The 27,602-nt window shown below is 53.0% G+C and overlaps 1 protein-coding gene across 2 annotated transcripts; it reads right to left on the bottom strand.

Annotated features, from left to right (window-relative positions):
* Window positions 1-1,129: 1,129 nt before the first annotated feature.
* ANPEP (alanyl aminopeptidase, membrane) lies at window positions 1,130-27,185 on the bottom strand. Of its 2 annotated transcripts, XM_089906810.1 has the most exons (21): window positions 27,039-27,185; window positions 19,053-20,023; window positions 18,380-18,522; window positions 18,131-18,270; window positions 17,577-17,703; window positions 17,335-17,489; window positions 16,959-17,072; window positions 16,716-16,859; window positions 16,471-16,536; window positions 16,282-16,347; window positions 14,528-14,703; window positions 14,184-14,263; window positions 12,730-12,863; window positions 12,555-12,610; window positions 11,481-11,628; window positions 8,239-8,330; window positions 7,671-7,781; window positions 7,376-7,543; window positions 6,507-6,647; window positions 6,001-6,082; window positions 1,130-1,741 (listed from the first exon to the last, which is right to left on the bottom strand). In XM_089906810.1, the coding sequence occupies exons 2-21, from the start codon at window positions 19,667-19,669 to the stop codon at window positions 1,592-1,594; spliced, it is 2,910 nt and encodes a 969-aa protein (XP_089762936.1). In that variant the 5' UTR covers window positions 19,670-20,023; window positions 27,039-27,185; the 3' UTR covers window positions 1,130-1,591. The 2 variants fall into 2 exon arrangements, with proteins under 2 accessions (XP_089762936.1, XP_022419728.2); XM_022564020.3 differs by lacking the exon at window positions 27,039-27,185 and having other exon boundaries at window positions 19,053-23,095.
* Between the last annotated feature and the right edge of the window lie 417 nt (window positions 27,186-27,602).

Here is a 27,602-nt window from a genome sequence, read left to right as displayed (position 1 = left end):
ACCCCTTGGCCCGCCCCATCCTTTGATATGCGGAAGGCAGTGGAGCGTGGAGGAGCCTTCCTGGCCCCAGGCCCGCTGGCGCGCTTCTCACAAGGAGGAAGAGGCTGGGAGGAAAAAGGATGAATGGGGCCTTGAGCAGGAGACAGGGCTAAGGATGATAGTAACACCCTGCTCTCAAGTGTCAGACTGTGTGCTGAGTACGTGAATCTCCTTAGATCCACACACCAACCCTACGATAGATCGTCTTTATCGTGCAGATGAGGAAACCAAAGCCCAGGGGTCAAGAAACAGGCTGGACTTGAAGACTTCAGCTGGAGCAGCTCACAGGTGGGGTCAACTGGAGGTGACCCCTGAGGAGCCTGGGCTATCTGTTACCTCCCTCTTTCTCTCCCACCAGCCTTGGGTGCTCAGCTGGACCTCCTTTGCCAAGAAATTTCCACCAAGGCTGATGTGGGCCGTGGAGCCCTGCGGGTCCCAGACCTTCTCCTCAGAGTTGGCCCTGATCACTGGCTGCCCCAGGTGATCTGGAGAGCACCTGCCTTTTTCTGTATGCTACTCTTGAAAACAACCACTTTACAAACTGATATGCCACCCAGGGATCCTGGAGAGGTGGCAGGACATGCCCTTGGCCAGTGAGTGGTCACACCAGGCCTGGACCCAGGGCTTGCTGCCCTTACCGTGAGCCCTTTTCTCTCACTCTCCCAGGTGTGCTGGCTGCAGTGCAGGAAGAGGGGCCCAGCCAGCACCCTGCTCCCTGAACTTGCCTTACGCTAGTTCAGGTGCAAATCCTAGCTTCTGAAACCATGGAAACTCCTGCTTTCTGGAAGAGCACTCCCTCCACTGTCAGGACCTGCTCTGTGTCTGGCACCAAGCCCTACTCCACCTTGGGGACTGCTGTGTCCCCATTCCTTCCACCTCCAGTGGTTCCCCAGCACCCAGAGTCTCAATCCTGCCAATGAAATGAACACTGCAGGCAGACACTGCCATACAGGTGTTCTAGGAAGGACCGGCAGGCTGGGTACTTCTTCCTTCCTATGTTTCCTGGGGGTCCAAGGCCCCCACGCACCCCAGGTTCTCTAGCTGTTGTGCAGATCCACTCCTGCTCTAGTTTAGTAATGAGTCTGGAAGCTCATCTAGAAATCCTTTATTTATATTTTATCTTAGAAAAAAATATACAGATCTGGTGCTCTGTTGACTCCTCAGGTTCAGGGTCTTTATGGGAGGGTGAGAGAGGGCACAGGGCAGCCCTCCAAGGCAGTCCATCATCCATCAAGGGCCTCTGCTCATCTGGCCCTTGAGCTGGACTTCCCTGAGATCAGCCCCAGGGCCCTGGGTGACAGGAGCCATGCCAGGCCTGGGGTGGGGTTGGCATGAGGGGCAGGGGCTGGGAGGCACTTGGACAGTCTGGCCATCAGAAACTGGATTGGCCCCCTGGGCAGAGTGGAGAGAACATGGGCCAGAGACTCTGTTCCTAAGGGGATGACACGGGTGCCTCAGGCTTCAGGAATGGGGGCCCTACCGTGAGCCACTTGGATAGACACACGTGGGCATCTTACATGGGGGCCAGGTGACTGTAAGCACCAGGGACTATTTAGCTGTGTTCTGTGAACCACTTTAACACCACCTCCTTGTTCTCCTTCACCCACTTGATGTTGGCTTTGGTCTTCTCCAGGGCTTGCTCCAGAGCCCGGGTGCCTGAGCCGAAGCCTACATCCATGTTGTTCTTCTTGAACTGCTCCAGCTGCGAGGAAAAGGATAATTCTGAGCCCCTGGTTAGGTCTCTAACACAGCCCTGAGGAGAGAGCTGCCAGATCCTCTGTCCTCCCTCTCCATGTTAGGGCCCCTAACATGGGAATGGGGACCACAGCCTGTTCTCCAGGACAGGCAGGGCCAGTCCTTCCCTCTCCCTGGCAGGGGTCAAAAATGACAGCCCTGGGCTTCCCTCATGGTGCAGTGGTTAAGAATCCGCCTCCCAATGCAAGGGACACGGGTTCAAGCCCTTGTCCAGGAAGATCCCACATGCCTCGGAGTAACTAAGCCCATGCGCCACAACTACTGAGCCTCCACTCTAGACCCCGCGAGGCACAACTACTGAGCCTCCACTCTAGAGCCCGCGAGCCACAATTACTGAAGCAGGCCCGCACGCCGAGAGCCCGCGCTCTGCAACAAGAGAAGCCACTGCAGTGAGAAGCCCGCGCACCACAACTAAGAATAGTCCCTGCTTGCTGCAACTAGAGAAAGGCTGCATGCAGCAACAAAGACCCAACACAGCCAAAAATAAATAAATTTATTAAAAAAAAAAAAAGACTGCCCCAAGGTTCAGCCTGGCTCCTACAGGTATTTAATCTTCATTGTGAGGTTCTTATTGAGTTGATCCTCAGTTTTTAAATGAATTACAATCTCAATCCAATCAAGGGAGGAGAGAGGAACAAATTAAACAGACACCACAAGGAAGCAACCAGCCAAATTCAAAATGTGGCCATTTCTATAGTACAAATGGCCCAGTTGCTTGAGCAAATAAATGTTTTTTTGTTGGTTATTTTTTTAAAGAGATGCTACAGATTAAAAGATGTATTAGTACTGGAGGTTGTAGCGAGGGCAATTAGGCAAGAAAATGAAATTAAAAGCATCCAGAAAGGAAGAAGTAAACTATCTCTATTTGCAGATGACACGATTTTGTATACAGAAAATCCCAAGGAATCGAAAAATAAAAAAGCACAACTGTTAAAACTTATGAGTTCAACAAGGTTGCAGGATATAAGAGCAATATACAAAGATCAATTGTATTTCTATACACTAGTTGTGAAAAATCTGAAAAAGAAATTAAGAAAACAGTTCCATTTACAATAGCATCAAAAAGAATAAAATACTTAGGAATAAATTTGACAAAAGAAGTGCAAGACCAGTATGCTGAAAACTATAAAATATTGTTGAGAAAAATTAAGAAGACCTAAATAAAAGGAAAAATAATGACAAATAAATCTGTGTTAATGGATTGGTAGTTTTAATATTACTAACATGGAAATACTTCCCAAATTGATCTACAGATTCAATACAATCTCTATCAAAATTCCAACTGTATTTTTTTGCAGAAATTGGCAAGCTGATCCTAAAATTCATAAAGAAATGCAAAGATTCAGAATAGCCAAATGATCTTGAAAAAGAACAAAGTTGGAGGGCCCACAATCCCGATTTCAAAACTCACTACAAATCTATGATAACTAAGACAATGTGTACTAGCATAAAGACAAACAGATCAATGAAATAGAATTGAGAGTCCAGAAATAGACCCTAAAATTTATAGTCAAATGATTTTCAACAAAGGTGCCAAGATCATTCAATGGGTGAAAGAATAGTCCTTTTATCAACAGAGGAATGGATAAAGAAGATGTGGTACATATCTACAATAGAATATTACTCAGCCATAAAAAAGAATGAAATAATGCCATTTGCAGCAACATGGATGGACCTAGAGATTATCATACTAAATGAAGTAAGTCAGACAGAGAAAGAAAAATATCATAGATAACATTTATATGTGGAATCTATTTTTTTAAAATGATACAAATGAACTTATTTACAAAACAGAAACAGACTTACAGATATCAAAAACAAACTTATGCTTACCAAAGGGGAAACATGGGGGCCAGGAGAGATAAATCAGGACCTTGGGATTAATATACACACACCACTATATATAAGATAGATAACCAGCAAGGACCTACTGTATAACACAGGGAGCATTACTCAATATTCTGTGATAAGCTATATGAGAAAAGAATCTGAAAAAGAATGAATATATGTATATGTATAACTGAATCACTTTGCTGTACACCTGAAACTGACACAACATTGTAAATCAACTATACTCCAATAAAATTTTTTAATAAATTAATGATATTACAAATAAAAGGAATAGTCCTTTTAATAAATGGTACTGGGACAACTGGATAGCCACATGCAAAGGGATGAAATTGGACCTCTGCCTTACACCATGTACAAAAATTAAGTCAAAATTGATCACTCCTAAATGTAAGAGCTAAAATGATAAGAATCTTAGTAAAAAGCATAGGTGTAAATCTTTGTGACCTAGGATTAGGTAATTGTTTCTTATATATGACACATAAAGCACAAGCAACAAAAGAAAAATAGAAAGTTAGACTTCATCAAAATAAAAAACTTTTGGACTTCCCTGGTGGCTCAGTGGTAAAGAATCCACCTGCCAATGCAGGGGACATGGGTTCGATCCCTGGGTCGGGAAGATCCCACATGCCCCGGAGCAACTAAGCCCCTGCACCACGACTACTGAGCTTGTGCTCTAGAGCCTGTGAGCCACAACTACTGAGCCCACGTGCCACAACCACTGAAGCCCTCGTGCCTAGAGCCCGTGCTCCACAACAAGAGAAGCCACCGCAGCAAGAAGCCCGCGCACCACAACGAAGAGTAGCCCCAGCTTGCCGCAACTAGAGAAAGCCCACGTGCAGCAATGAAGACCCAATGCAGCCATAAATAAATAAATATTTTTTTAAAAATCGAAAACTTTGTGTATCAAAGACACTATCAAGAAACTGAAAAGACAATCCACAAAATGGGAGAAAATATTTGCAAATCATTTGTCTAATAAGGGCCTGGTATCCAGAATATATAAAGAACTCTTGTAACTCAACAATAAAAAGACAAATACACCAATTAAAAACTGAGTGAAGGGGGCTTCCCTGGTGGCACAGTGGTTAAGAATCCGCCTGCCAAGGCAGGGGACACGGGTTCGAGCCCTGGTCCGCGAAGATCCCACATGCCGCAGAGCAACTAAGCCCGCGTGCCACAACTACTGAGCTTGTGCTCTAGAGCCCACGAGCCACAACTACTGAGCCCGCGTGCCTAGAGCCCATGCTCCACAACAAGAGAAGCCACCACAATGAGAAGCTGGTGCACCACAACGAAGAGCAGCCCCCACTCGCCGCAACTAGAGAAAGCCCACGCACAGCAATGAAGACCCAATGCAGCCAAAAATAAATAAATAAATATTTTTTTAAAAAAAAAATGAGTGAAGGATTTGAATAGACATTTCTCCAAAGAAGATATACAAACGGCCAAGAAGCACATGAAATGATGCTCAACATCATTAGTCATCTGAGAAATGCCACTCATAACCACAGTGAGATACCACTTTGCACCCAGTAGGATGGCTATAATTTTTTAAAAAAGGAAAATAACAATTCTCCCCCAAACATAAAGAAATTGGAACCTTCATACATTGCTGGTGGGAATGTAAGTTGGTGCAGTTGCTTTGGAAAACATTTTGGCAGTTTCTCAAAAAGTTAAACACAGTTACCAAATGACCTAGCAATTCCACTCCTAGGTGTACACCCACAAGAACTAAAAACAGAGGTTCACTCAAAAACATGAACATAGGGGACTTCCCTCGTGATCCAGTGGTTAAGACTCTGTGCTCCCAATGCAGGGGGCACAGGTTCAATTGCTGGTCAGGGAACTAAGATCCCACAAGCGGCTGTGGCACGGCCAAAAAAAAAAAAAAAGACAGAATTTGAAAATGGCCTGGGTATAAGATGATAGTAAGGCATTGTTAATTTTCTTGTATTTGCTAATGATAGATTATGTTTTTAAATTCCTTTATTTTAGATATGACTAAAGTGTTTATAGGTGAAATTATATAATATCAGTGATTAGCTTGAAAACTGTCCACCCCAAAAAAGTGTCAGCAAATGTTAACAATTGTTCAATCTGAGTAACGGGTACGTGGAGGTTCATTATATTATTCTCTTTACCTTTTGCCTATACAAAAATTCCAAGATGAATATCTGTGATTGAATTGTGACATTTAGAAAGTCTGGATACCCAGTTTCCCCTGTACATGAGGAAGGCCTGACCACATGGAGCCCCGCTGCCTTGTGAACACATGCGGTGGGAGCTGAGTGGCAGCTGTCCCTTGAGACTGGGGATGGGCCTCTGGGTGCTGCCCCAAGGTCCGGGGCTTCTTACCTCCTGCAGCTCGAACTCAGTGGAGAATCTTCGGGTCACAGCCTGGATGAGGTTGGAGAAGGAGAAGGAACCACCGCCGTAACTGCAGGGCAGGGAGAGAGAGGAACCGTGAGGGGGGCCAGGAACCAACGTTCAGTGACTGGCAGGCGACACAGGACCCTGTGACTGTCCCTATCTCGTAGATGTGATGAAATGACATGTCCAAGGAGACACCACTAGGGACTTGAACACAGGTTTGATTGCAGTGTCCTTGCTCCCATCTCTTCAGAGAACATTCCCACCAGCCAGACTTTCTTTCCCCCAAGTGGGAAAAGGGACGGCTGTGCCCCGCTGCCACATCTTTCAATTCCTGTCCCTTCCCGACCTCAAGCTGGGTTCTTTTTGGACCACTCCGATGCAGTGTCTACCGTCCACTCCCAACCCTACAGGGTCTGGTGCACACAGCCCACCCCCAGGGGACGCAGCCTTGGTGTGCGCTTCCCCTAACATGCTCTCAGCAGACTCACTCCTGAAAGATTTTCTTCCAGTTGCTCTGGACAAAGTCCCAGGCCAGAGATTGCCCGAGGACGTTGCTGGCAATGCTGTTAATGGTGGAGGTGGCATCCTGCTTCCGGATGAGGTCTGGGTTCAGGGTGTAACTCAGGTACCTGTGAGGACAACATGCTGCGTAATAAGTAAAAGGACCCTGCCCTCCACCCCACACACCTCTCCTGCAACCTCTCAACATGCCTTCAGCATGCTGCGGGTTAAAGACTCCTCGGTCCCACCGCCCTCCTGTAGATGGGACACTGAGTCCCCTAAGCAGGGTCACTGGCTATGCTAGGTATCATACTGACATAGACCAAGTGCTTGATAAATATCTGACGATGAATGAACGAAGGAAGGGGTAAGCGCTGCACCAGGTAGGATGGCCACTCCTGTCTTTGACATTGAGGGTAGCTCTTCTTTACTGAAGTACAGAAGATGGCATATGAGGCACACAGTGGGAGCCAGGAGCCCTCATCCAAGGGTTTGGGGGGTGCCCAGCTGGATGTCCAGAAGGCCTCAGGTCCAGGTGCACCACAGCCCTTGACAGAGAGGTAAAGGCTAGGAGACTGCAGCAGTTAAAAGCACAGGACGTGGACCCAGATCCAGATTCAAATCTTGTTTTTCTCACTTAGTAAAGCTTCTAGACTTTGGGCAAGTTGTTTTGCTTCTTTGAGCCTCAGTGTCCTCATCTGTAAAACTGGGAAACACACTGCTCCACTGCACAGGTTTGCGAGGATCCCACGGAGGAGAGTGTGGGCGCCTGGCTGGTTCTTTCTCCCCCACATTGGGAGCCTGGTCCCCGGCGGGGAGGGGAACTCACCCAGCCCCGTCCAGCTCTGGTCCTCACCTGTTCAGGAGCCAGACCTGGTTGGTGCAGGCCAGCGCTGAGCGGAGTTTGTCAGCTTCATTAACCAGTCGGGCTTCTCGTAACTGCCTCCAGGCGAAGTCCCACTCTTCCTGGCCGCCCTGGGCGATGGCGTTGCAGTAGATGGTGGACCGCAGGTTGGGATGGATCCTGGTGTGGGGTCAGGGTGTCAGGGGTAGAGTAGCAGCAGGGAGGGCAGGACGAGGGTCTGATGAGGGCAGGGCTGTGAGCTTGAGGGACAGATAAAGATCAGGAGACAAGCAGGGGACACACTCACGGGTTATTTTGGGGGTTCTTCATCCACTGGTTGTAAAGGTTCTTGGCCAGCTCCTCACACTTAGGCAGCCCATTGGAGCAGGCAGTGCTGATGGCATTAATCTCATTGTACCTGCCCCAGGGGTGACAATCTGTCAGCATGCCTGGCTCTGACTCTGGCAAAGACTCCCCTGCTGACACACAACTCCAGGAAGGGCAGCAGGGCTGGGGCTCTAAGGTTGCAGCCCTCCCGCCCTTTGGGTCCCCCTCTTTGCTTCTTGCCTTGGGCAGCCCAGGGAGGGTGGGCACAGACTCCAGCCCCACCTTCAACACCTAGAATCTGAATAACAATGCCGGTGAGGGGACCTTGAAATTTCAGTTTGGTCCTTTGTACAAAGAGGCCACATAGAGCCTCAGGGCAGGGCTCCCTATTCCTAGTGGGTGGGTGGGTCTCTCCCTGACTGGTGGCCCTGGTCCAGCCAGGAGTTGGGAACTTCAGAGGAGAATGCTGCTAGGACTTGCTCTGGAGTTCCCAGGTCAGGGTGCCTGGGCCACCTGTGATCTCCAGGCCCAAGAGAGGTCATACTCACTGGTCCATCAGGCTTTCTGGGCGCATAGTCCAGTTTTGGGTGAGATTTCCAAAATATAGGAAGAGGGGTTCAACCTGATTCCTGAGGTAATTCTGGGAAAAAGAAAACATGAACAGCCTCAAAGAAGAGACTCATGCCTGACCCACCTGGAGCCCCACGGAGCCTCTGATGTGGGTGGGCAAGTGTAGCAAGGGCTAATGGCTACAGAAGCAAGAGGCCAGAGGCTAAGGGCCTCGCCCAAGGCCAGATAGTGGTCAAAGGAGCCGGCGCTAGTTCAGGTCTCAGATGACTGATCTGAGATTCTTTCTCCTCAACCAGTTCTGACACTGATGTCTAAGTATCACCATTTCCTAATATAGTTTTAGGGCCTACCATCCCCCACCACCTGATCATAAGTATTCTGCCTTTATTGTGGGGAATTTAGAAAACACTGTAAAGCATAGGCAGAAAATACTAACCACCCCAGAACTTACCAAATCCATGACTCCCAAATTGGTGAGTTTGCCCCTTCCTTTCTCTTTTCTACCCAGCATATCTACAATTCTGCATGCTGTTCTTTTAGCTGGCATTGTCGTGTAAGGCCCAACCTATGTTACTAAATTCCTTTGCAGACGCTGGTTCAGTAGAGTAGATTATCATGTGTGTCAACCAGAATCCGCATCCAAACGTTAAAGGAATAAACCCCCAAGAGCAAAGAGAATTGGAAAGGAAACAACAGTGGATGAGACGGCCACACAGTGTAGGAGCTGGGAGGTGGAGAGAGGGAGATGGAACAGGCTTGGCCAAGGCGGGGGTCTGCAGCAGAGCACCTGCCATGGGGGAGATGGAGACAGAAGCAAGGAGACTTGCTGTGGCGAGGCTCGGGATTAGAGGGATGGGTGTGCAGGGGACAGGAGTGAGGCCGGGCTGTGAACAGGGCAATGGAGTCCAAGTCTGTAGAGGGACTAATTAAACCCTCAAGCGCCCACTTCCCTCCCTGCCTCAAGCAACACCCCTCCCTCTCCCATGAGTAAGGCTGAATCAGAGGGGCTCAGCACTAGGGTCCCCAGACACAGTGGGAGGGTTGCTGAATTGCAGAGAGGGCCAGAGGTGAAAGTTTACAGCCTAAATGGAGGTACCCCCCCAGTTTCCTTCCCCACCCTGATCCCAGAAAGTGAGCCTAAACTGCACAAGACAGAGGATCACTCTGGAGACTGAATGGTCTCAAGGGAACACAGTCACAGATATTAATTTTTGAGGGTCCCCACGAGGAGTTACTTAGTCACCCCATAACAAGACTGCAGGTGACAAACTCCACCTCCTCGTGGAGCTTTCAACCACTGCCTCACTCTCAAATTCAAAGGGGCAGCTCAGCTTCCAACTTGAAAGAGGAGATCAAAACAGACAGAAGACTTGGAGGAAACAAGTCAGTGAAAGAAAAAGAAAACTTCATAAAAGCCTATGATAAATATCTTCCAAGAGTTCAGGGAAGATATTGCATAGGACGCTGGAGCCAGGAATAGCACTTGGAAACTTAAATATATGATAGAAAAAAATGAGGAGAGGCGGTGTGCTAAACTGAGGGCATATCCCAGAGGTCAGAACAAGAAGTCAACAAGCCGGAAAATAGGAGAGAAGAAAACTAGAGGACCAATGTAAGGGCAGTGAATTGGATTAACAAGTGTCCCAGAAAGAGAGAACCGGGGGAAAAAGGAGAGGAAGAAAGTTTAAAGGAGCAATGCAAAGTTGTCCAGGTTGAAAATGTAGAAGGATAAGAAAGGCCTGCATGAAGGACCACCAGCATGGAGAGAAGAGCCCACAGCTTCCAGAAGGGGAACCTGGCCACATTCAAAGAACTGGAAATAAGAAAGGCCCTGGGCTTCTCAACAGAAACATGAGAGGTTTGATGTCAATGGAGCAAGACCTGAAATTTCCTGAGGAATAATTTCCAAAATAGAAACTACTTTTTTTTTTTTTTTAATTTTTTTGGCCATGCTGCGAGGCATGTGGGATCTTAGTTCCCTGATCAGGGATTGAACCCATTCCCCCTACAGTGGAAGCACAGAGTCCTAACCACTGGACCGCCAGGGAAGTCCCTCAACCTAGAAACTTCTAAACCCAAGCAAACTCTCAATGCAGTGTGAAGGTGGAATAAAGACATTTCAGACAATCTACCTGAAAAAATCCACCTCTTATGAACCCTTTCTCCAAAACTGGAAGATGTGCTCCCCTAATAGAGAGAAAACTCAAGGAAGAATCCATGGGTTCAGGAAACAAGAGATGCAACAATGGAGAGCCTCCCAGCATGGGAGCTGAGTAGCAGTTCTAGAAGGGAGCAGGCCGACAGAGGGCACCAGGAGGGATGCCTCCAGGAAAAAGCAAAATTAATGTATTATCTGATACATTTGTATAAGATGTATAAAAAAGGAGACACAAACATGGTACTTTATGTGGCTCAGTGGAGAATGATATTTAAATAATCACATAAAGTAAATGCTGAATACTGAGTTGACCAAATACTGTGATTTTACTACATTAGGAGGATGGGGTGAATCCAAGGTGTAGGTAGGTTAATGAGTTTAAAGTGAGTTAAAACCTCATTTACCATAACAGTTAGTTAATCATGTGAAAAACATTTTTAATGACTACATAATATCCCATCAAATGGATATTCTAGTTTACTTAACCAACTCCAACTGTTGGACATTGGAGTATTTTTGGTTTTCTTGTCTTTTATAAACCACACTTCAATGAACATCCTTATGGGTTCAGCTATGGATCCAGAGCAAGCAGCTTCCCTCTGATCCTCCCTGCCCGTGCCCCCAAGCTTCAAAACTGTTAACATCGGCATCCCCCTCCAGGCCCTTAGGGCAGGCTAGGCAGGCACAGGCCCGCTCCTTTCACAGAGGGGTTCTCTGGGTCTGAAGAGGATTGCCTGAGTCCACACAGCTGGTAAAAGGCCTTCTCCCTCACTCCCACCCCCTTCCTGTTCTGTGGCTTTTTCTGTTGCCTTCTGAAAGAAGGATTTGCTAATTTCCAAATCAAGCAAACCTTGCTAGAAGTCTGTGTCCTTTCTTTGCTGTGCCCAACCTGCTCACCTTCTCAATCCCTGCTCCCTTCACACTACATCCCTCCTACTCTCTCACCACTGCCAAGGACTTGGCGTGTTTCACCATTCCAGGCAATGTTTCTATTCACTTCCTTATGGTATAATTTCAGGCACTGGGGAATTGGTCCTTGAACCCTGCCATGCCCCTCTGTACCTTCATGGGGCCGTAGACCTCGGATCGGTCGAACATGAGCTTGAAGTACCTCAGGCTGCTCAGGGCGGCCTGCCAGGGCATGTACTCTGTCTCGTTTTTCAGGAAGAGGGTGTTGTTCAGCGCCAGGGTGACAGGGACTATACGGGCACTGGGAACAGACAGAGGGGCTCAAGTAAGCACCCCCATCCAGTCCAGCCTCACTGTGGGAACCCCAACCTCCTCCTAGAGCCTGAGGTCCCAGAGGCCCAACAGAGCCAACTCCAGCATTCACCAGGGGTGGGGCTGGGGGTAGGGGTGAGGGATGTGGATGCTGGGTGGTGCCACAAACGAGGCCAGCCCAGGCCTGGCCCTCACCCACTGCCAGTCACATTTCCTTGCTCATTATCCCCATTTTACAGGTGAGGAAACTGAGGCTCAGAGAGGTAAAGTGCCTTGCCTAAGGCCACACAGCCCACAGGAGACAGATCAGAAATTCAAAAAGACAAGAAACCTGTGCTATTTACTCTGCCCACCTCTTCTCTGATTGCTTGGCTCTCTGGTCTTTCCTCCCTCCACCTCCTCAGGCCATCTGTGCATATTTGGTTCATAAATGTCCATGTCTATGGGTGACATCACTTATGTCTAAGAACTTGGCACCTACTGGTGCTCATGAACACAGCAGCCGCTCAATAAATGCCTGTTTATCCATGCTGCATCTCTTCTATCCTGTCCTTCCCGTATCTTTCTTAGCACTGAGCATGGTGGCCTGGGCCATAGGTAGCCCTCCGGAAAACCTTGGTGCCGTGGAGTGCACTGTGGTTTTGGAGTTGGACAGGACTGCGTCTGGCTGTCATGGGCTAATGTGTGACCTCAGGCAGGGTACTCAAGCTCTGAATCTCAGAGCCCTTCTCTGGGAAGTATGGGCTGTGACACTGACAATCTCCGGGGACATGGGGCCAAGGGAGGGGTGTGCACAAGCACAGGGAGCCCACGGTGCTGAGCCTGGCACACGGTGAGGACGGCGGCAGGCAGCACTGGCTCTCACTATGGAACCACACTCACCAAGTCTCCAGGCTTCCATGGCTGAGCACTCACCTGGCCAGGTTGAAGCTGTCGTAGATGACCTGTGCCCGATTGATGACAGGGATGGTCTAGAAGGGGCAACAGAGCGTGTGACCTCGGGCTGGCGGTGCGGGCAGGCCCTGCAGTCTGGGACCCCGTCGTGGGGCTGGGCCTCGGGCAGGGGATGGGTGGGGCGGCAGGTACCCACCAGCGGTCTTCTCTGCAGCTGATTCTGAATCTTCCTCCAGTTGTTCTCATCGTAGTTCACCTGGTAATAGCCCGTCACGTTGACGTTAAGCAGGACCCACTCTTCTGCTCTGGTTTTGAACAGATTGTGCTGGGCTGTGGGGAGAGACCAGAGCTGGGCAGGGCTGCTCAGAAGGCCACAGGCTGACCTGACCCAGGCCTCGGCAGAGCAGCCTCCGCTGCAGCCTGGCAGCAGCCGGCCCTCACGCCGCTGGGCCAACGCCAAGGAGAGGGGCGGAGAAGAGGGGTAGGACTGGCTGCCGGGGCCCGACTCTGGCCGCGGACCTTGGACAGACCAGTTGCCATCTCTGAACCTCAGTGGCCGCCCTGCCTCCCACAGGCTCTGTGTGGCCAGGTCAGTGGCATCCACCGGGACAACTCCATCGGCACACCCCCGGCCACTCAGACTCAACTCCCCAGGCGGCCTCTCCCCCTCCACCCCCTCCTCCTCCCACCTCTCCACTTGTAACAGTGCCATCACACCCAGGCAGCGCCTCCCATCCAGTTAGCCCCCCAGCACTGCTCATCTCTTCCTGGGGGCTCTGTGCCCCCTCCTCACGGCTCTCCCTCCACCCTTTCTCCTGGCAGCCAGAGGGGATCCTTCCATAACTGCAGGTCAGACCCAATGGCTTTCCCACTTCCCACCTGTCCCAGCTCCTCCCGGCCCGAGGACATAGCCATTGTCTCCTGCAGCCTGCAGGGACCCGCTTCAGCTTCACCTCAGCTTCACCGAGGGCGCACCTCTGCCCGAGCCACACTCGGTCCCCGAGCTCTCTCCTACCTCAAGCCTCGCACTTGCTCTTGACTCTGCCTGGACTGCTTCCCTCTGCTGCCATTAGCCTGGCGAACTCCTGCTCTTACTCTGACTCAGCTCACCTCCTCCAGGAAGTGTTTCCTGACCTCTCCATGAAGTTGAAGCTCCCTATTCCCCGCTCCCTACCCACCTGCCCCAGTACCCCAGAGGCCACATATGCCTCTGTTAAAGCACTCAGCACAGCGCTGGAACGTTTGAACTGCTTGTCTTCCTTCCCTTCACCTGCAGCCTTGGCTTAGGTAGAGGATGACTTGCCTTGACCTTGGTTTCCTCAGTGCCTGGCAGAGTAGAACTGCTCATACTACGTGCCAGGCACTGTTTTAAACATTTCATGGGAATCCTCCTCTTTAACCTTCACACAACTCAATGGGGTAGATATTGTTCCTAGCCCCATTGTATAGATGGGGAAATGGAGACCAGAGAGAGATGGTAACTTGGCCAGGGTCACACAGCGTAGAAATTAGAACCAAAGAAGCTGGCTCCATTTGTTGAATGAAACGATGAAGGAAGCTCTGGCTGAGGCCTGCCATAACCCCAGAACATGGGCCAGGAGCTGGGAGTATGGGATGGGGCTGCTGTCCACTAGGGCAGGGCTGGATTACCTCTTGCGTTGCCCGGAAGCCAGTAGTGGTCCTGCAGGCTGCCATCTCTGATAGATGAGATGGGAACAATCCACAGGTAGCTGCAACAAGAGATCCAGAGGCCAGGTGTGAGAAACGGCAGCTCTTGGGCACTGCCAGCAAAGAACAGCCTTGCCCGGACTTCCAGTTTCTGCCCAACTCTGGCACTAAAACGCCCCCATTCTCCTGGCCCAGGAAGGAGACTGTCTACAGCCACTATGGCAGGGCCACAGCGGGCCAGGCCCTGCTATGGTCAGAGGGTCCCAGAGCAACTGCCCCTCAGAACCCTCACTAGGACGCCTGTCTCAGTGACCTCATCTGCTCACTTGAACACTGAGGGGCGGGTGACGTTGGACTCGGGGTCAAGGAGGAAGTGCTTCTGGGAGATGCTCCCTGTCTTGGTGTCCACAGTGATGACAGGGAAGCCCATCTGCAGGGTCCAGCGGTCCATGATGGCACGCACGGTGTCTGGCAGCTTGACGGTCGACTGATTGTTTACAGCCTTGGGCAGAGGGATATGGTGCGGCCATCAGCGACTGCCATTCTCCCACCCACCCACCCTCCCCTTGCACCCTTGGCCTCCCCTTAGTGGTACCACTTTGCTGGGAGGCAGGAGCTGGGGTCCCAGCCCGGCTCTCTGTCTCCTCGGCTGCCCAGTGCTGGACAAGCCAAGAGCTTCCCAGCCTCTGGTTCATTCCACTTTGATTAAGCAAATCTATGTGGCCTCCCATTCTGTGATCCACCCTCAGGTGTGTGTGTGTCAGGGAGGGGCACCCAGGATGCCCATGGCTCAGCCTGAACAAACCCGGGAGGACAGGCAGGGAGAGGAGACAGAGAGGAAGGAAAACCAGTGTCCCCATGTCACAGGCAGCGTGAAGGAGAGGGTCGTGGCGATGTGAAGGAAACGCACCTGGATGAGGGTCTGGGGATGGGCTTAGGGTGGTTGTTATTGTCTTAAATCTCTTTTCATCTTTTTCCATGTGTGTGCATTGCTTTCATAATAATAACAGAAAACCAACCACATCTGTTAATAACTGAGAAAATAAAAAACTAAGAACAGCGTAAATAGAGGGCAGAAGACCCTGTCGGAAGGTGCAAGCTGAGGGAGAGGGCATCTCTAGGGGGGCTGCAGAGAGAAGGGGCTCAGGGAAAGAGGGAGGGGCAGATGGAGCTGGAGGGCTGCTGGTGTGGAGGAGGGCTTGGCTTCGGAAGAAAGGAAGGCGCTGGAAACTGAGGCTGGGCAAGGAAGACAGTGGAAGCGGAGGGGAGGGACTGACGCTGTGGGAGGTGTGGGAGGTGGACCGGCCTCGTGGCAGATGGATGTCGGGCTGGAGACTGGCCAGGAGGGCCCTGGAGCCCAGCTGTGACTCTGTGACAAGGCCCTGGGCCTCCCCTCCCTGGTCAGGCTGGTCATGGAGCACAGGCATATGGGGGGATCAGTAGGGCTGACCAGGGCCACAGAGAAGGGGTGAGGGCCGCCGTGAAGGAGAAGACATGATGGGGGATGATGGGGAGAGTCTCAAGAGAGGTGGGGAGGAGGGGCAGGCGGGAGGGTGGGAGTGGTCAGAGGGTTTGCCCAAAGACAGGGGCCACTCAGGGTCTGAATGGACAGGAATGCAAGGTGAGGCTGGATAGGAGGGTCAGAGAGCGCGCCGAGGGTGCTGGTGTGTGCAAAGTCATGTCTGGGAGGGGCCAGCTGGGGCACAGGGCAGCCAGGAATGCTGAGTAGGTGAATGACTGGCTCCAAAGTTCCAGGGAGAGGAAGGCTTGGGCTTGGGAACCATAAGAGCCCGTTTCCTCGCTACTCAGATGATGGCACTCCTCAGCTGCCCTCACAGAGCTCACTGTAGCGTGAGGGGGGCTGCCTGCCAGGGCTCGTGACCCAGGCTCTCGTAACACCTCCTTCAAGGAGACATCATTGCGCCCATTTTACAGATGAGCAACCAAGCCTCCAGGTGGCCTGCCTGGGAGGGTAAGCAGTGGAGCTGGGCACATTCTCTTACACGTGTGCTGCCCCCAAGGACTTTCAGCATCTCAGGACCCCCACAGAATGGCTTCAGGGGAGCTGGTTGTTACTGACCATCTGCAGGTGTTCCCACAGGTCCAGGTAGGTGGTGTTCTGATAGGCAAAGGCATGCAAGTAGGACTGTGGAAAGACAGGGCACAGTGAGGGTAAAGCTGCTGCCCCAGGCTCTACCACTCAGCCTCTGTGGTAGGCCGGGGCTTGGAGGAAACACCTCCCACCCTATGGCTGGCCAAGGGTACTCACCGCCAGGCCCTTCCTGAACACGTCCTCAGTCAGGAACTCAGAAAGCATCCTGATGACCGAGGCTCCCTGGTGGAGGAGAGGGGGCTCAGAAGGCTGCGCCGAGCCAGCAGGAGACCCTGTGTCCCCATTGGGCTGGGACAGGTGCTCCCGGAGCCCCCAGCTTCAGTGGGCCCCTGTGGGCCGAGATCCCACCTCCCTTCCCATGACCCTACTATCTCAGGACCAGCGTGGGGGCTGGGCAGCACCTTGCTGTAGGAGATGGAGTCAAACATCTCGCTGATCTGGGCGGGTGTGTTGACCTCCTTGGCAGGGGTGGTCAGGGGGTGGGAGGAGGCCAGCGCGTCCACAGCCATCACATGGTACAACTCGTTCGGCACCATGAGGTCTTTCTGCAAATCCCCAGCAGCCATCAGGAGACTGGCCTGGGAGGGGGTGACCCAGGTCTTCCCCCATCCCAGATCCCAGAGGTCCCTGGGCAGCGGGCTCACCAGGTTCCAGGTGGGCTCTGCATAGTCAGCACCCAGGTACTCCACGTAGGAGGCAAAGCCCTCGTTCAGCCAAAGATCATTCCACCAGGCCAGGGTCACCAAGTTCCCAAACCACTGTGGGGGAGGGGAGGTCAGCCCGGCAAGCCACTCGCACCTTGCAGTCACTAACGGTACCCAGAGCTACCCTTCACCGAGTGTTCCCAGTGTGCCAGTCTTGAGCTCGGCTTCACCGACATCATCATGACTCTCCTCCCTGACACCCTGCCAGGTGGAACTCTTCCCTTCTCAGCTGCCAAGGACGGAGCCACAACTTGTGCCGTCTCCTCCCAGAGCCCCCCTCGTTCTTTGTCTGCACTCCCCATGATTGGGGGGCTACCTGGTGGGCCAGCTCGTGAGCAATCACAGTGACAACCCGCTCTTTGTTGCTGCTGGAGGAGGCCTGTGGGTCAAACAGCAGCGAGTTCTCCCGGTAGGTCACCAGCCCCCAGTTCTCCATGGCACCGGCGTTGAAGTCGGGCAAGGCAACCTGGTCTGGGGAGTCCAGGCTGTTGGTGGGATGGCCTCGGGCTATGGGGGGAGACCCATCCACTTCCCCCCAATGCGAGGTACCTCACTCACCAGATTTTGGGAGTGGGTAGGGTGTATCAAAATGATTGGCAAAGAAGTTTAGGATGGGACCTGTCACGTTCAGGGCATAACTGCCATGGTTCTCTGCAGTTGCATTAGGCCGAGCCCAGATCCGGACCTGCAAAGAAGACAGAGGTAGGTCAGGGGCCCTTCTTGGGTCCTGGTGCAGGTGGGCCGAGTCCCAAGGCCTGGCAGGCTGGGGGACCAACTAGGTTAAACTGGGAGGCTTGGTCAGCGGAGGAGAGGGCGGGGGTGTCTCTTCAGAGCCTTGAGTCACAGGCAGGGGCCTTTGGGGAACAACAATAGCCATAGACACCATCTGTCTGGCACCCAGGAGTCGGGAACTCCCTTCATGAGGAGGGTCCCACTTTTCAGATGCAGAGACGGAGGGTCAGAGAACCTAAGGCATTTGCCCAAGATCACTCAGAACTGGGATTCAAACACTGCCTAGCAACTCAGGGGCTGGGACAAGGATGAGGATAAATAGGAATATGTCCCAGGCCAGGACCAATCCCGAGGAAGGATAGGTGGCCTCAGCTCCATACCTGGACGTTGTTGGGTTCCGTTGTCTCCACACTCGTGAACTCACACACGATGTAGGCCAGAAGGTATGTGGACATTACAGGCGTGGTTTTGAACTCAGTGACGTTCCAGTTGGGGTCTTCTACAAACGGGACACTGGGACCTGGGCAGGAAGCACGCAGGCATGTGGAGTTGTGCCCTCTCCCTGCCCTGTGCCCCAGCCCTGGGGGTCTGCTTTCCGAGGATGTGTGGCCCCAGCCAGACCTGCTCACCTTTGGGCGGCATGTTGGACAAGGCCGTGAATCCGTTGGGGTGGATGAGGGTGATGTTAAATGTGGCCTTCATGGCCGGCTCGTCAAAGCACGGGAAGGATTTCCGGGCATCTGTAGACTGCATCTGTGTCGTGGCCAGCACCCTGCCCGAAGCGGGGGTTAGAGGGTGTGCCAGCTTAATGCCTGTGCCCGTGTGGGTGTGTGGGGCTGGGGCTGTAGGGTGTTGCTGGGTGTGCAGGGATGGGGTGCACAGATGCTGCCTGGCCTAATCCCTGCCCTCCCCACCTCCCCCAGGCCGCCTCTAGGCCAACAGGCCAGCTGACGTGGGAGAGCAGAGCTCCTTCTGGACTCAGGGTCAAAGTCCTGGCAGGCTCCATCCCTGTATTGGCTGGGAAACCTTGGCAAATTTCTTTCCTCAGAGCCTGTTTTCCTATCTATCCAAGGGGCACTTTCATCTCTCATCCCTACTCCCTAATAAAGTATAGAGGAGCCCTCCGGGAAAGGGTCGATTGTCTTGGTAGCTGCTCTACCGGAGCTGCAGATGGAGTGATGGGCCAGCCAAGGACTCCCGAAGGTTCAAAGGCCCCGAACCCAAGCCCTTCCTTGGCTCCCAGGGTCCAGCTCTGCCTCAGCACCTAGGATCTGCCCCCCAGCAGACCCAGCTCTGACTTACTTTTTGACATTGCCTTCCATGTACTCGCTGCGGTAGAAGCCTGCCAGGTCGTCGGCCAGCTCCCCCTGAAATGTACTCTCCATCTCATACATTCTGCCTGCCTCCAGCGAGCCCTTGAGGTGTACCACCAGATACTCCGTGGGCTCTACCAGCTCGGTCCTGTCGATGTGGGGGGCCGAGAAGGCCCCCACGCCCCGCAGGGCCACCATGTGCCCCTGGGTTTTGGTGTAGTTGAGCTTCTTGCTATGGATGATGATGACGTCAGTGGGGGCCTTGCAGATGAAGCGGACGATGCTTGTGCCCTTGAAGATATACAGGCCATTCTTATTGGGAGTGAGGTAGGGCCTCAGTGTCACACTGTAGGAGTCAGGCAACAGTGTCGTGGGTAGGCGGTATCGGTTCCATGGCTTGCTCTGGTCCAAGGTGGTGGACGCGGTGATGGTGGTTGTCAGCTTGGTCGCGGGGCTCGTAGGGGCCACGGTGGTGGCGTACCCGGCATTCTGGTTCTTCTCCTGGGCATACAGCACAGACAGAGCGATGATAGTGGCTATGGCCGCCACGCCCAGGAGGATGCCCAGGATGCCCAGAGCCTTGGATATGTAGAATCCTTTGGCCATGGTGAGGGTGCAGAGGGAGCTTGGGGAGGCTCAGGACCGGTGGGGAACAGGGCAGCCTCGGGCCAGGCTTATATCCCTGAAGGGGAGGAGCCCCACAGCCTGCAGACTGGGCAAAAATTAACCAGGGCTCAGGCGAAGGTCACCGGACTGGGTGGGAACACACTCTGCCCAGGTTTCGGAGAGGAGATCCAGGAACAGTGTGCGGAGTGCAGCTCAGGGGTACCTGCTGGGAGCAAACTGTCCGGTTACAGGCTGCAGACTTCCTGGGAGCCCACCGAGGGCTGAAGGGCAGGCGTCAGGCTTCGTGCCCAGTGGGGAGAGGGAGCGGCCAGGTGGCTTGGATCTGCCTGCAAGCTGAGACAGTGGGCACCAGAACAGGAGGATCGAGGTTAGGTCCAGGAGGTTAGAAGGACTTCCCAGGAGCAGGGAGGTGGGAGATGAAGAGAAAGGGAGAGTTGGTTTCTAGCTCGGGTCAAGAACACATTGGTTCACCCCTGTGGTTGGATGGATGCCCAGGGCTCCTCAGTGACATGGCCCCAGCCTCCCTTGCATTCTTTCAGAGCAGGGAGTTCTTCCAGGTTCCCCTCCCTTTCCCTTCTGCCAAAAACTTTTTCCTCAATTATAAGCTCACTGAGAAGAATGAAATAAGTTGTTTTGCCTTTTTTTTTTTCTTTTTTTTAAGAGAGGAGGCTGGTGGAGGCTTAACCTCTTCCCAGCCATGACCTTGGGCAGGTAATTTTACTTTTCTGAGACCCCTTTCCTCGTACATAAATAATAGTATTTACTTCTCAGATTTGTTGAACAGATTTAATGAGAAAACATATTAAATACCATATAGTAGAACCTGAAAATCCTTCCCTTCCCTTCTTTCTTACTCAGAGGTCAACCATTCTATCCTTGGTAGAAAGGAAGATATTACTTATCATGCTCAATATAATATGTTCTTACAGGAATATGATGTTCATCGTCACCCTTCCCATCTGCCAGCCCAGTTCCTCAGACCTCAATATCACCTGACCCTCACCCCAACATCCAACTCACCCTGCCCCCCAATCTCACCATGTCCTTGGTCAAAGCCACTGTCATTGTTTATGTGGGCACTGCTGGACCCTCATGACTCCTCACTTCCACTTGGGCCCCCTCAAACTAGCTTGCTACACAAATTGGATCATTTTGCACCACTGCTTAAAACCTTCCCTTTGCTCTTGGAATTCAGACCAAATCTTCTAAAGACACCCACAAGTTCAAGTGTTATCAGCTGGCCCACTTCCCAACCTCATTCTCACCACACTCCCCTCTGTTGCGGAACTCCAGCCACTCTGGCCTTCACCCAGACCCTCCACCACAGGACCTTTGCATGTGCAGTTCCCTCTGTTTGGATCATCTTCTCCCCCTTCTTGCCCTGGTTACTTCCTATTTATTCTTCAAGTCTTTCTCAGAGAAGACACCCTGACCTCCGTGACTACGTCAGGCCCCTTAGAACCACAAACCTCTTCTTCAAAGCCCTATAACTCAGCACAATTTTCCATTTGATCTGTATGGTGATGATTTGAGTGTTGCCTGTCTCCCCGACCAACAGCAGGCCCCATAAGAGCAGGTCCCTGGCTGCTTCTGCTCACTGGCTCTAGGCACGGTGCCTGGCACATAGTAGTTGCTCAATACATATTTGCCGAGTGAATGCACACAGGCGTGAATGGGTGCATGGATGAATGAGTGAGTCAATTCAGGCGTCACTCCTTATTGGAGTCTTTGCAGCCCATCTCCACCCCTGTCTCCACTCCCACTTAGCCCTGGGAGAATTGTCTACCCCCTTCTCTGAGCCCTCCTCCAACCATGGCAGACAGGCAAGACTCTTGCTAGGGCCAAATGCATCTCAGGGCCCACGCTTGTCTCCTCCCTCATCTGGTCTGTCAGCTCCTCATTCATTAGCCACTCCCTGCCCCGTCTTGGGCCAGCAACCAGTGAGCCCACCTGGAGGCTTGGTAAACAAATGCATGCATGGACGGTAAGTGTTCATAGGTTAATTCACTCAGGCATCCCTGTACAGGGTCTTCAGGGGGATCCTGGGTGCCCATCTTTGGGCTCAAGGGTGCTCTGAGCCGTCAGCACTTCCCTCTTTCTCTCTAGAGACCTGCCCCCCAGGGCGGTGGTCTGGACAGTGTGGACTTCCCATTGCAGTGACCTACAGCCACCCCTATTAGGCCTGGGCTGATGGCCAAGGGGCAAGAGTGGGAAGCCAAGTACCGAGGGAGGGCTGCAACTTGGGCATGGTGACAGAGGGAGCAGCAGCCCCTGAGGGTGACTGAGAGTGAGAAGTATGCGCTTCCAGTCTCCCTTCATCAGGGCTAGAATTTGCCAAGGAAAGCCATCTCTGTTGTACCCCTGAAGGCTGGCACCCAGGGGTCATGCATCCCCTTGCAACAAGTTTCACTCTGTAGGACCTGCAGCCCTCTCCCACCTTTGCAGCAAAAAGACACATAAGCCTGATTGGCCTAATCTCTACTCCAAACAAAGAAAGAGGCGCTGCCTGGCCCATCATGGCCTTTTCCTGTTTGCTTTGGACACAGTCCGTGGGCCCAGCTGGCTGGGATCTTTACCCTTTTGGAAAGCCCATTGCCCTGTAATGAGAGGTCCCTGTTCTGGGTACTGTGCCAGCCCAGGCTGGGGGCACATAGAGGGGCATGCTCCACAGCCCCCACATTCTCGAATAATAAAAAGGGATCCCTCTTCCAGCCCCCTGCCAAGGCCCAGGCATGGCCATCTCTACACCCCACTGGGTAGCAGTAACCATGTTCTTCTCCCCTGTCACCCAACGTGCCCACACACCTTGGCAGAGGGATCATCCTCTCCTGCTTGAACCTGGTCTCTGGCTCCTCACTGCTTGTGGAATGAAACCTCAGCTCTGGCTTGAGCCTGAAAACCTTCTGTGGACTTGACCCTCTGGCCTCTCCTCTTTCCAATGCCCGATGTGGCTCCAGTTGTGGGCATATCCCCAAACTCCCTGGACTTTTTCATATCTCTGTGCCTTTACCCATCCTGTTTCCACTGCCGGGAATGCCTTTCCTCTCCCTCCTGTCAAACTCCTACTCATCTTTCAAAATCCAGCTCAAACATCACTGCCTTCTCATGAACAGGCAGCCCCTTTCCCCCGGGTGCTTCCCTGGCCTCTGGTTCACACCTCTATCACAGCACTTAAGGCCATCTATGTGTTCAAAAGCTTCTCACTAGACCTAGGCACCTCAAGGGAAGCCTCTGTGACTTTGTACACCCCTCCATGCCTAGCACAGGGCAGAAGCTCAACGCTGGCTAAATGAATGACAATGTCCACAATCCTTGCCTTGGCTTATAGGTCTAGTGTGATCTAGCCTCCAATGATTCTCTGGTCTCATCTCAAGCCTTCTCCCCCTGTTGCTCTGCCCCACTGGCCTCTTTTGGTTTCTCAAGCCCACCATCTCTTCCTTCCTCCACCCCCACTCCACCCTCACCCTCACCCTCACCCTCACCCTCACCTCACCCTCACCCCAAGCTTCTCTTTGGGCCTGGACAGCTTCTGTCTTTCCTTCACATACCACCCACTCATCCTGGAAGCTCACTTCAGCGATGCTATCCCGGGGCAGCTCTCCCAGCACCCCCAAGACTCAGCGCCATGAGGATGGTATCCTCCACACCAGGCAAACACCTAGTACACAGCAGGCAGGTAACACATGCTCGCAAAATGGAGCAGCCATAAGAAAGCGAGAGGCAGTGGTTAAAGACCGAACTCGGCGTTAATTCAGACCCTGGATCCTCGGCACAGATTTCCCCTCTATGCCTCACGTTCCTTCTTGGGCTCCTAGATTGTGCATACAAACCACTTTTGTGAGTTTTGCCATATCTGTGATCCTCCTGTACATTATTTAGTTAACATTTTTCTTTAAATAAATTCACTACTTACTCTCCTTCTGAGCAATAACGACCAAGAAGTCATGGTTGGATGTATTACGTTATATTTTTTCTGATTCACATTTCAATTTATGACTATTGATTTTAAAACTATTCATCTAGGTAGCCACTACAATCACCTTGTTTAGCTGCCCTCACTTGGGGAATCACTGCTCCACCTTGTATGATTCTGGGGTGGCATCACCTGCAGACTGTCTTTGGAGTGGAAGATTTCTGCAGGCGAGCAGAATGTGTGCATTCCTTTTACCATTCATTTCTTGATGGGGGAGAAGCTGAGTACCCAGCCCCGGTCTCAACCAAAGCAGCCTTCCCATCTATGGGTTTATTTATTTCTGCCCTGCCTATGTTTTGGTCCGGGAACAAAAGTTCTAAATTAAAAAAAAAAAAAAAATTAAGGTTGACAACAATCATGTTAGAGAATATTTGAGGCATAGCCACTCGTGTAGAAGACATTAATTGAATGGGAAAAGTCAGCTTTATCTCAGATATGGGGATACAAGTTGCCTTGAATTCAAACATGACAACGCCAGGAGCCTGGGAGGGGCTGTAGTGGGGAAAGCCAGGACCAGCAGTCAGGCAAACAACTGTGCAGTCCCAGCTCCCTCACAGATCGCTGGGTCTTGGGGTAAGCTGCTGCTCATGCTCGCTCAACACCTCCCCGCCCTATCCTCCTCAGCTGCAGGGCTGTGCAGGCTGGGAGCTATGGAACAACCTGAAGCCCATCTGTCTGCTCTGAAGGAGCAGCGAGTTAGGAGCAGGAATGAGGCTGGGGCCCCAGTGCAGGGCACATTCTGGCCCCTCCAGCCCCTGGCCTTCTCCCAGACTTCTGAGGTCTCCACCCACAGCTGCGTGAGGCTGGGCCTGGGCCAGCCCCCAGGGTGCTTCCTCTGGGAGCCTTGGACATTGTCCATCCTGTGAGAACCGCAGAAGGCCCTAATGGGAAGTCAGCTCCTGTTTTGGCCTCTGGAGCCCAATGCAAGGGCACTCAGGAGCGAAGGAGCAGAAGGGGCCCTCTTGGAGTTGGGGAAGTACACCAGCCTTGGAAGGGCCATTCTGGGCTGTGGATCCTGTCTGGAAACTCCCATCTGTGTAACTGAACAGATAATCACCATCAGGATAATCACCACCATTTGGCTGTTGAGAAAACCAAGGCACAGAGAAGTTAAGTGACTTGCCCAAGGTCACACAGGCTAGTTAGTGGCAGGTTCTATTGCTTAACTATATGTGCCTCCCAAAGCATCCTCTCATACAGCTCCCCACATTTCCTACTAGGCAGTGCCCAGGAGGGTTAAAAGACCACAGGAGGAGACACACACCTTTTAGCATAACAACACATGACAACAAGTTAAGGAAGGCCAATCTGGGCAGGATGAAAGACCTGATCATCTTTTAGGGGAACTGTGTGTCCCTTCTTCTGAATTTTAGAGGCACACTAAGGGACATGGGGCAGGAGTGGCTGCTGCAAGGAATAGCTGAGAGACTGGCAACCTGGTGGAAGTCAGCTTGGGGGCTCTACAAAGGGGCCATGAACTCCCTGCCCCCAGACCAGGACTGGGAGCAGGGGCTGGTTCTAGGAAGTAGAACTTCTTATCAGAGGGGGAGCACTGTGCTACCAGACACAGGTCTCTGTGGAGGACCCTGGCTTGCCTTCAAGGGTGCACCCGAACCACTGTAGCGTCTCCAACGACGGACACCCAGGGTTGGGCCCAGGCTGGAGGTGACGGCTGTTGGCCTGTGTGAAGGAAGGCACCCAGGGGACTCAGTGTGAACAGCTGGCCTACTGTCCCTGCCATCCCTCCTAGACTCTCGAATAGCCCCCAGCATGGGGTCCTGGATTTTCCACCAGAGCCAGAGGCCCAGGAACTAGGCCCCATTCCAATACCCTGATTGATGCCTTCCCACGTGGGGACCCCCCACCTGTCTTCTCAGAATGCTTAGCAATAAAACTCTTGAAGCAAAGGGGCTGGAGGACTTGGCTTAAGGGTTGTGGAAATGGGAAGGAGCTTATGCCCCACTCCCTAGAAGGCTCTGGGGGAATCACAGGGCAGGTGGCCAGTCTGCCTCACACAGTTGATCCTGTTTCTCCATCTGTGAAGTGGGAGCAGCTCTCTGGGGTAAGCTTTCTTCCACTGATAGTCTAGCTTTACCCTAGGGCTTTTTAGGGAGGTGGGCTAGTGGAGGATGCCAGCCCACTGCCAGAGAGGGGCGAGGCACCCTGCCTTCCCCACCTCCCCTGCCCCCAATGTGTCCAAAAGGGATCTTTGGTGGATTGGAGGCCCATTTCCACTTCCGTGTGACCATGCCCTCATTTCTCCCCTCCCCCACCTCACATATCTACAGCCAGCTCCTCAAACACAGACAACCAACGGAAGGGCCCACCTAGTCCAAGACTCTGCTTTTACAGGTGAATAAGGCAAGGCCCAGAGAGGTCCAGGTCAGTTAGAGACTCAGAGACTAAGCCACAATCATACCTTAGGCCTGACTGAGAACAGTGCTCTGACAATTCAACCACACTGCCTGGTTGGTGCAGTCCCTGGGCTGGGTTGGAGGGAGGAGGCGGATTCAAGTTACAAAACCCAAGGCATGACCCAGCTGGGGCACCCGTGCCCACTGCACTGCTGGGGGTTTGGAGGTGCAGAGTTAGGGCCCCACTGGCTCATCTGGAGCACCCCTCCGCAGAACAAGTGCGGGCTGCAGTAGGAGCATTGCTCTTCTCGGCTGCCAGGGAGTGCTGGAGCGGGCGCTCCGTTCCTGCCTCAGGAGAACCCGCGAACTATGGGGTTGTAAGGAGCAAGGGAGACGACGCTTGTTCAGCGGGAATTCCCTTTAAGCGGTCGGGGGGAGGGCTTTGGACGGAGGCAAAACGTCCAAGGTTAGCTAAGGGGGACTCCTACTGCGGCCTTGACCCTGGACCCCCCCCCCGCTCCTCCTCTGGGGGCTGTATAGACCCCAAAGGCTGGCCGGGATTCCGTTCATTTTTGGCTCCGCCCCACCCACTACGAGTCTGAGCTGCGGTGCCTCACAGTCACCACGCTCGCACCTCTGTCCCCACACCACCCTGCCTCAGACCCCAGCGGGGTAGAGTCCGCTGCACCAGCGGGGTCTCCCCATCTGCCCTCCCCCAGAGGCGCCGGCAGCTGCCCTCCCCGCCCTGGGGACCACCTCTCCAGGTGGACGGCCCCCTGCCCGGCTGATAGGCCCGCTGCGGAACCAACTCGGCCGCGAGATCATAGCGGGATCTCAGCCAAAAGAATTCTTCGCTCTCCTTGGACCTCAGTGTACCGGTCTGAGAAGGGGGCGTCGGCAGGGACGTCGGGGTCTCTGCGCGCGCTTGCGTCGATGTTCCTTCCTCACTGTGGCTGCCGCCCCGCAGCTGCCCCGCAGCCCCTCCGCGCCCCGCAGACCCTCTCCACCGCGCTCCACTTGCCTGTGGCCGCCAGGGCGCCCGACCCTGACCTGCTCGGAGCCTCCTCTCCCGAACGACGAGCCGGACCAGCCACGGACACTACCCACCAGGACCTGACTCCTCCTTTCCCCTTCTTTGTAAAGGGAAGTAACCTGACCCGACCACTACTCCCGGGTTAACCTCTGCCCCCCCCCGCAGCTCCGCCCGGATTCCTCCCCCGCCTGCCCGCAGCCTCCCAGGAGCACCCCAGATAGGGAGCCGGTCCAACAACGGCCGGCCCGCAGGCCCTGGAATTGCTCTTCGGTTCCAGGTCTCCCGCTTCCACACCCCACCCCACTACGCCCCCCAGCCCCGCTGTGGCCGGAGCCCCAGGGCCCCGCCCCCCCCATCTGGACAGCATCTGCCCTTGGGGGAGGGACACAAAGCCTCGCCCTTCGAGTTGGGGCGCGGGGGGTGGGGGGAGCCCCACTCATTCAAAAAAATAAACTGGGCATCCCCCGGAGATGGCTGTTCCCGATAATTGAATGTCGGCAGCATAGAATTTAACTTTTGTGATACCTGGGGCTCATCATTAAGAAGGCAGAG

Source organism: Delphinapterus leucas, chromosome 2 (assembly GCF_059928025.1).
Source record: "Delphinapterus leucas isolate spDelLeu-1000000601 "Yukka" chromosome 2, BTC_Dleu_Yukka2, whole genome shotgun sequence".
In the NCBI taxonomy this organism is placed as follows: domain Eukaryota; kingdom Metazoa; phylum Chordata; class Mammalia; order Artiodactyla; family Monodontidae; genus Delphinapterus; species Delphinapterus leucas.
This window is presented reverse-complemented; position numbering and strand designations above follow the sequence as displayed.

Excerpts from the sequence above, each read along its gene's own strand:
- ANPEP (XM_089906810.1), bottom strand. The coding sequence starts at position 19,669 with ATGGCCAAAGGATTCTACATATCCAAGGCTCTGGGCATCCTGGGCATC. Across the intron at positions 14,264-14,527 it reads ACCCGCCCCTCAGTGTTCAA|CTACCTGTGGATTGTTCCCA; the intron begins GTGAGCAGATGA and ends CTCTTGTTGCAG. Across the intron at positions 12,864-14,183 it reads GCTTCCGGGCAACGCAAGAG|CCCAGCACAATCTGTTCAAA; the intron begins GTAATCCAGCCC and ends CTCTCCCCACAG.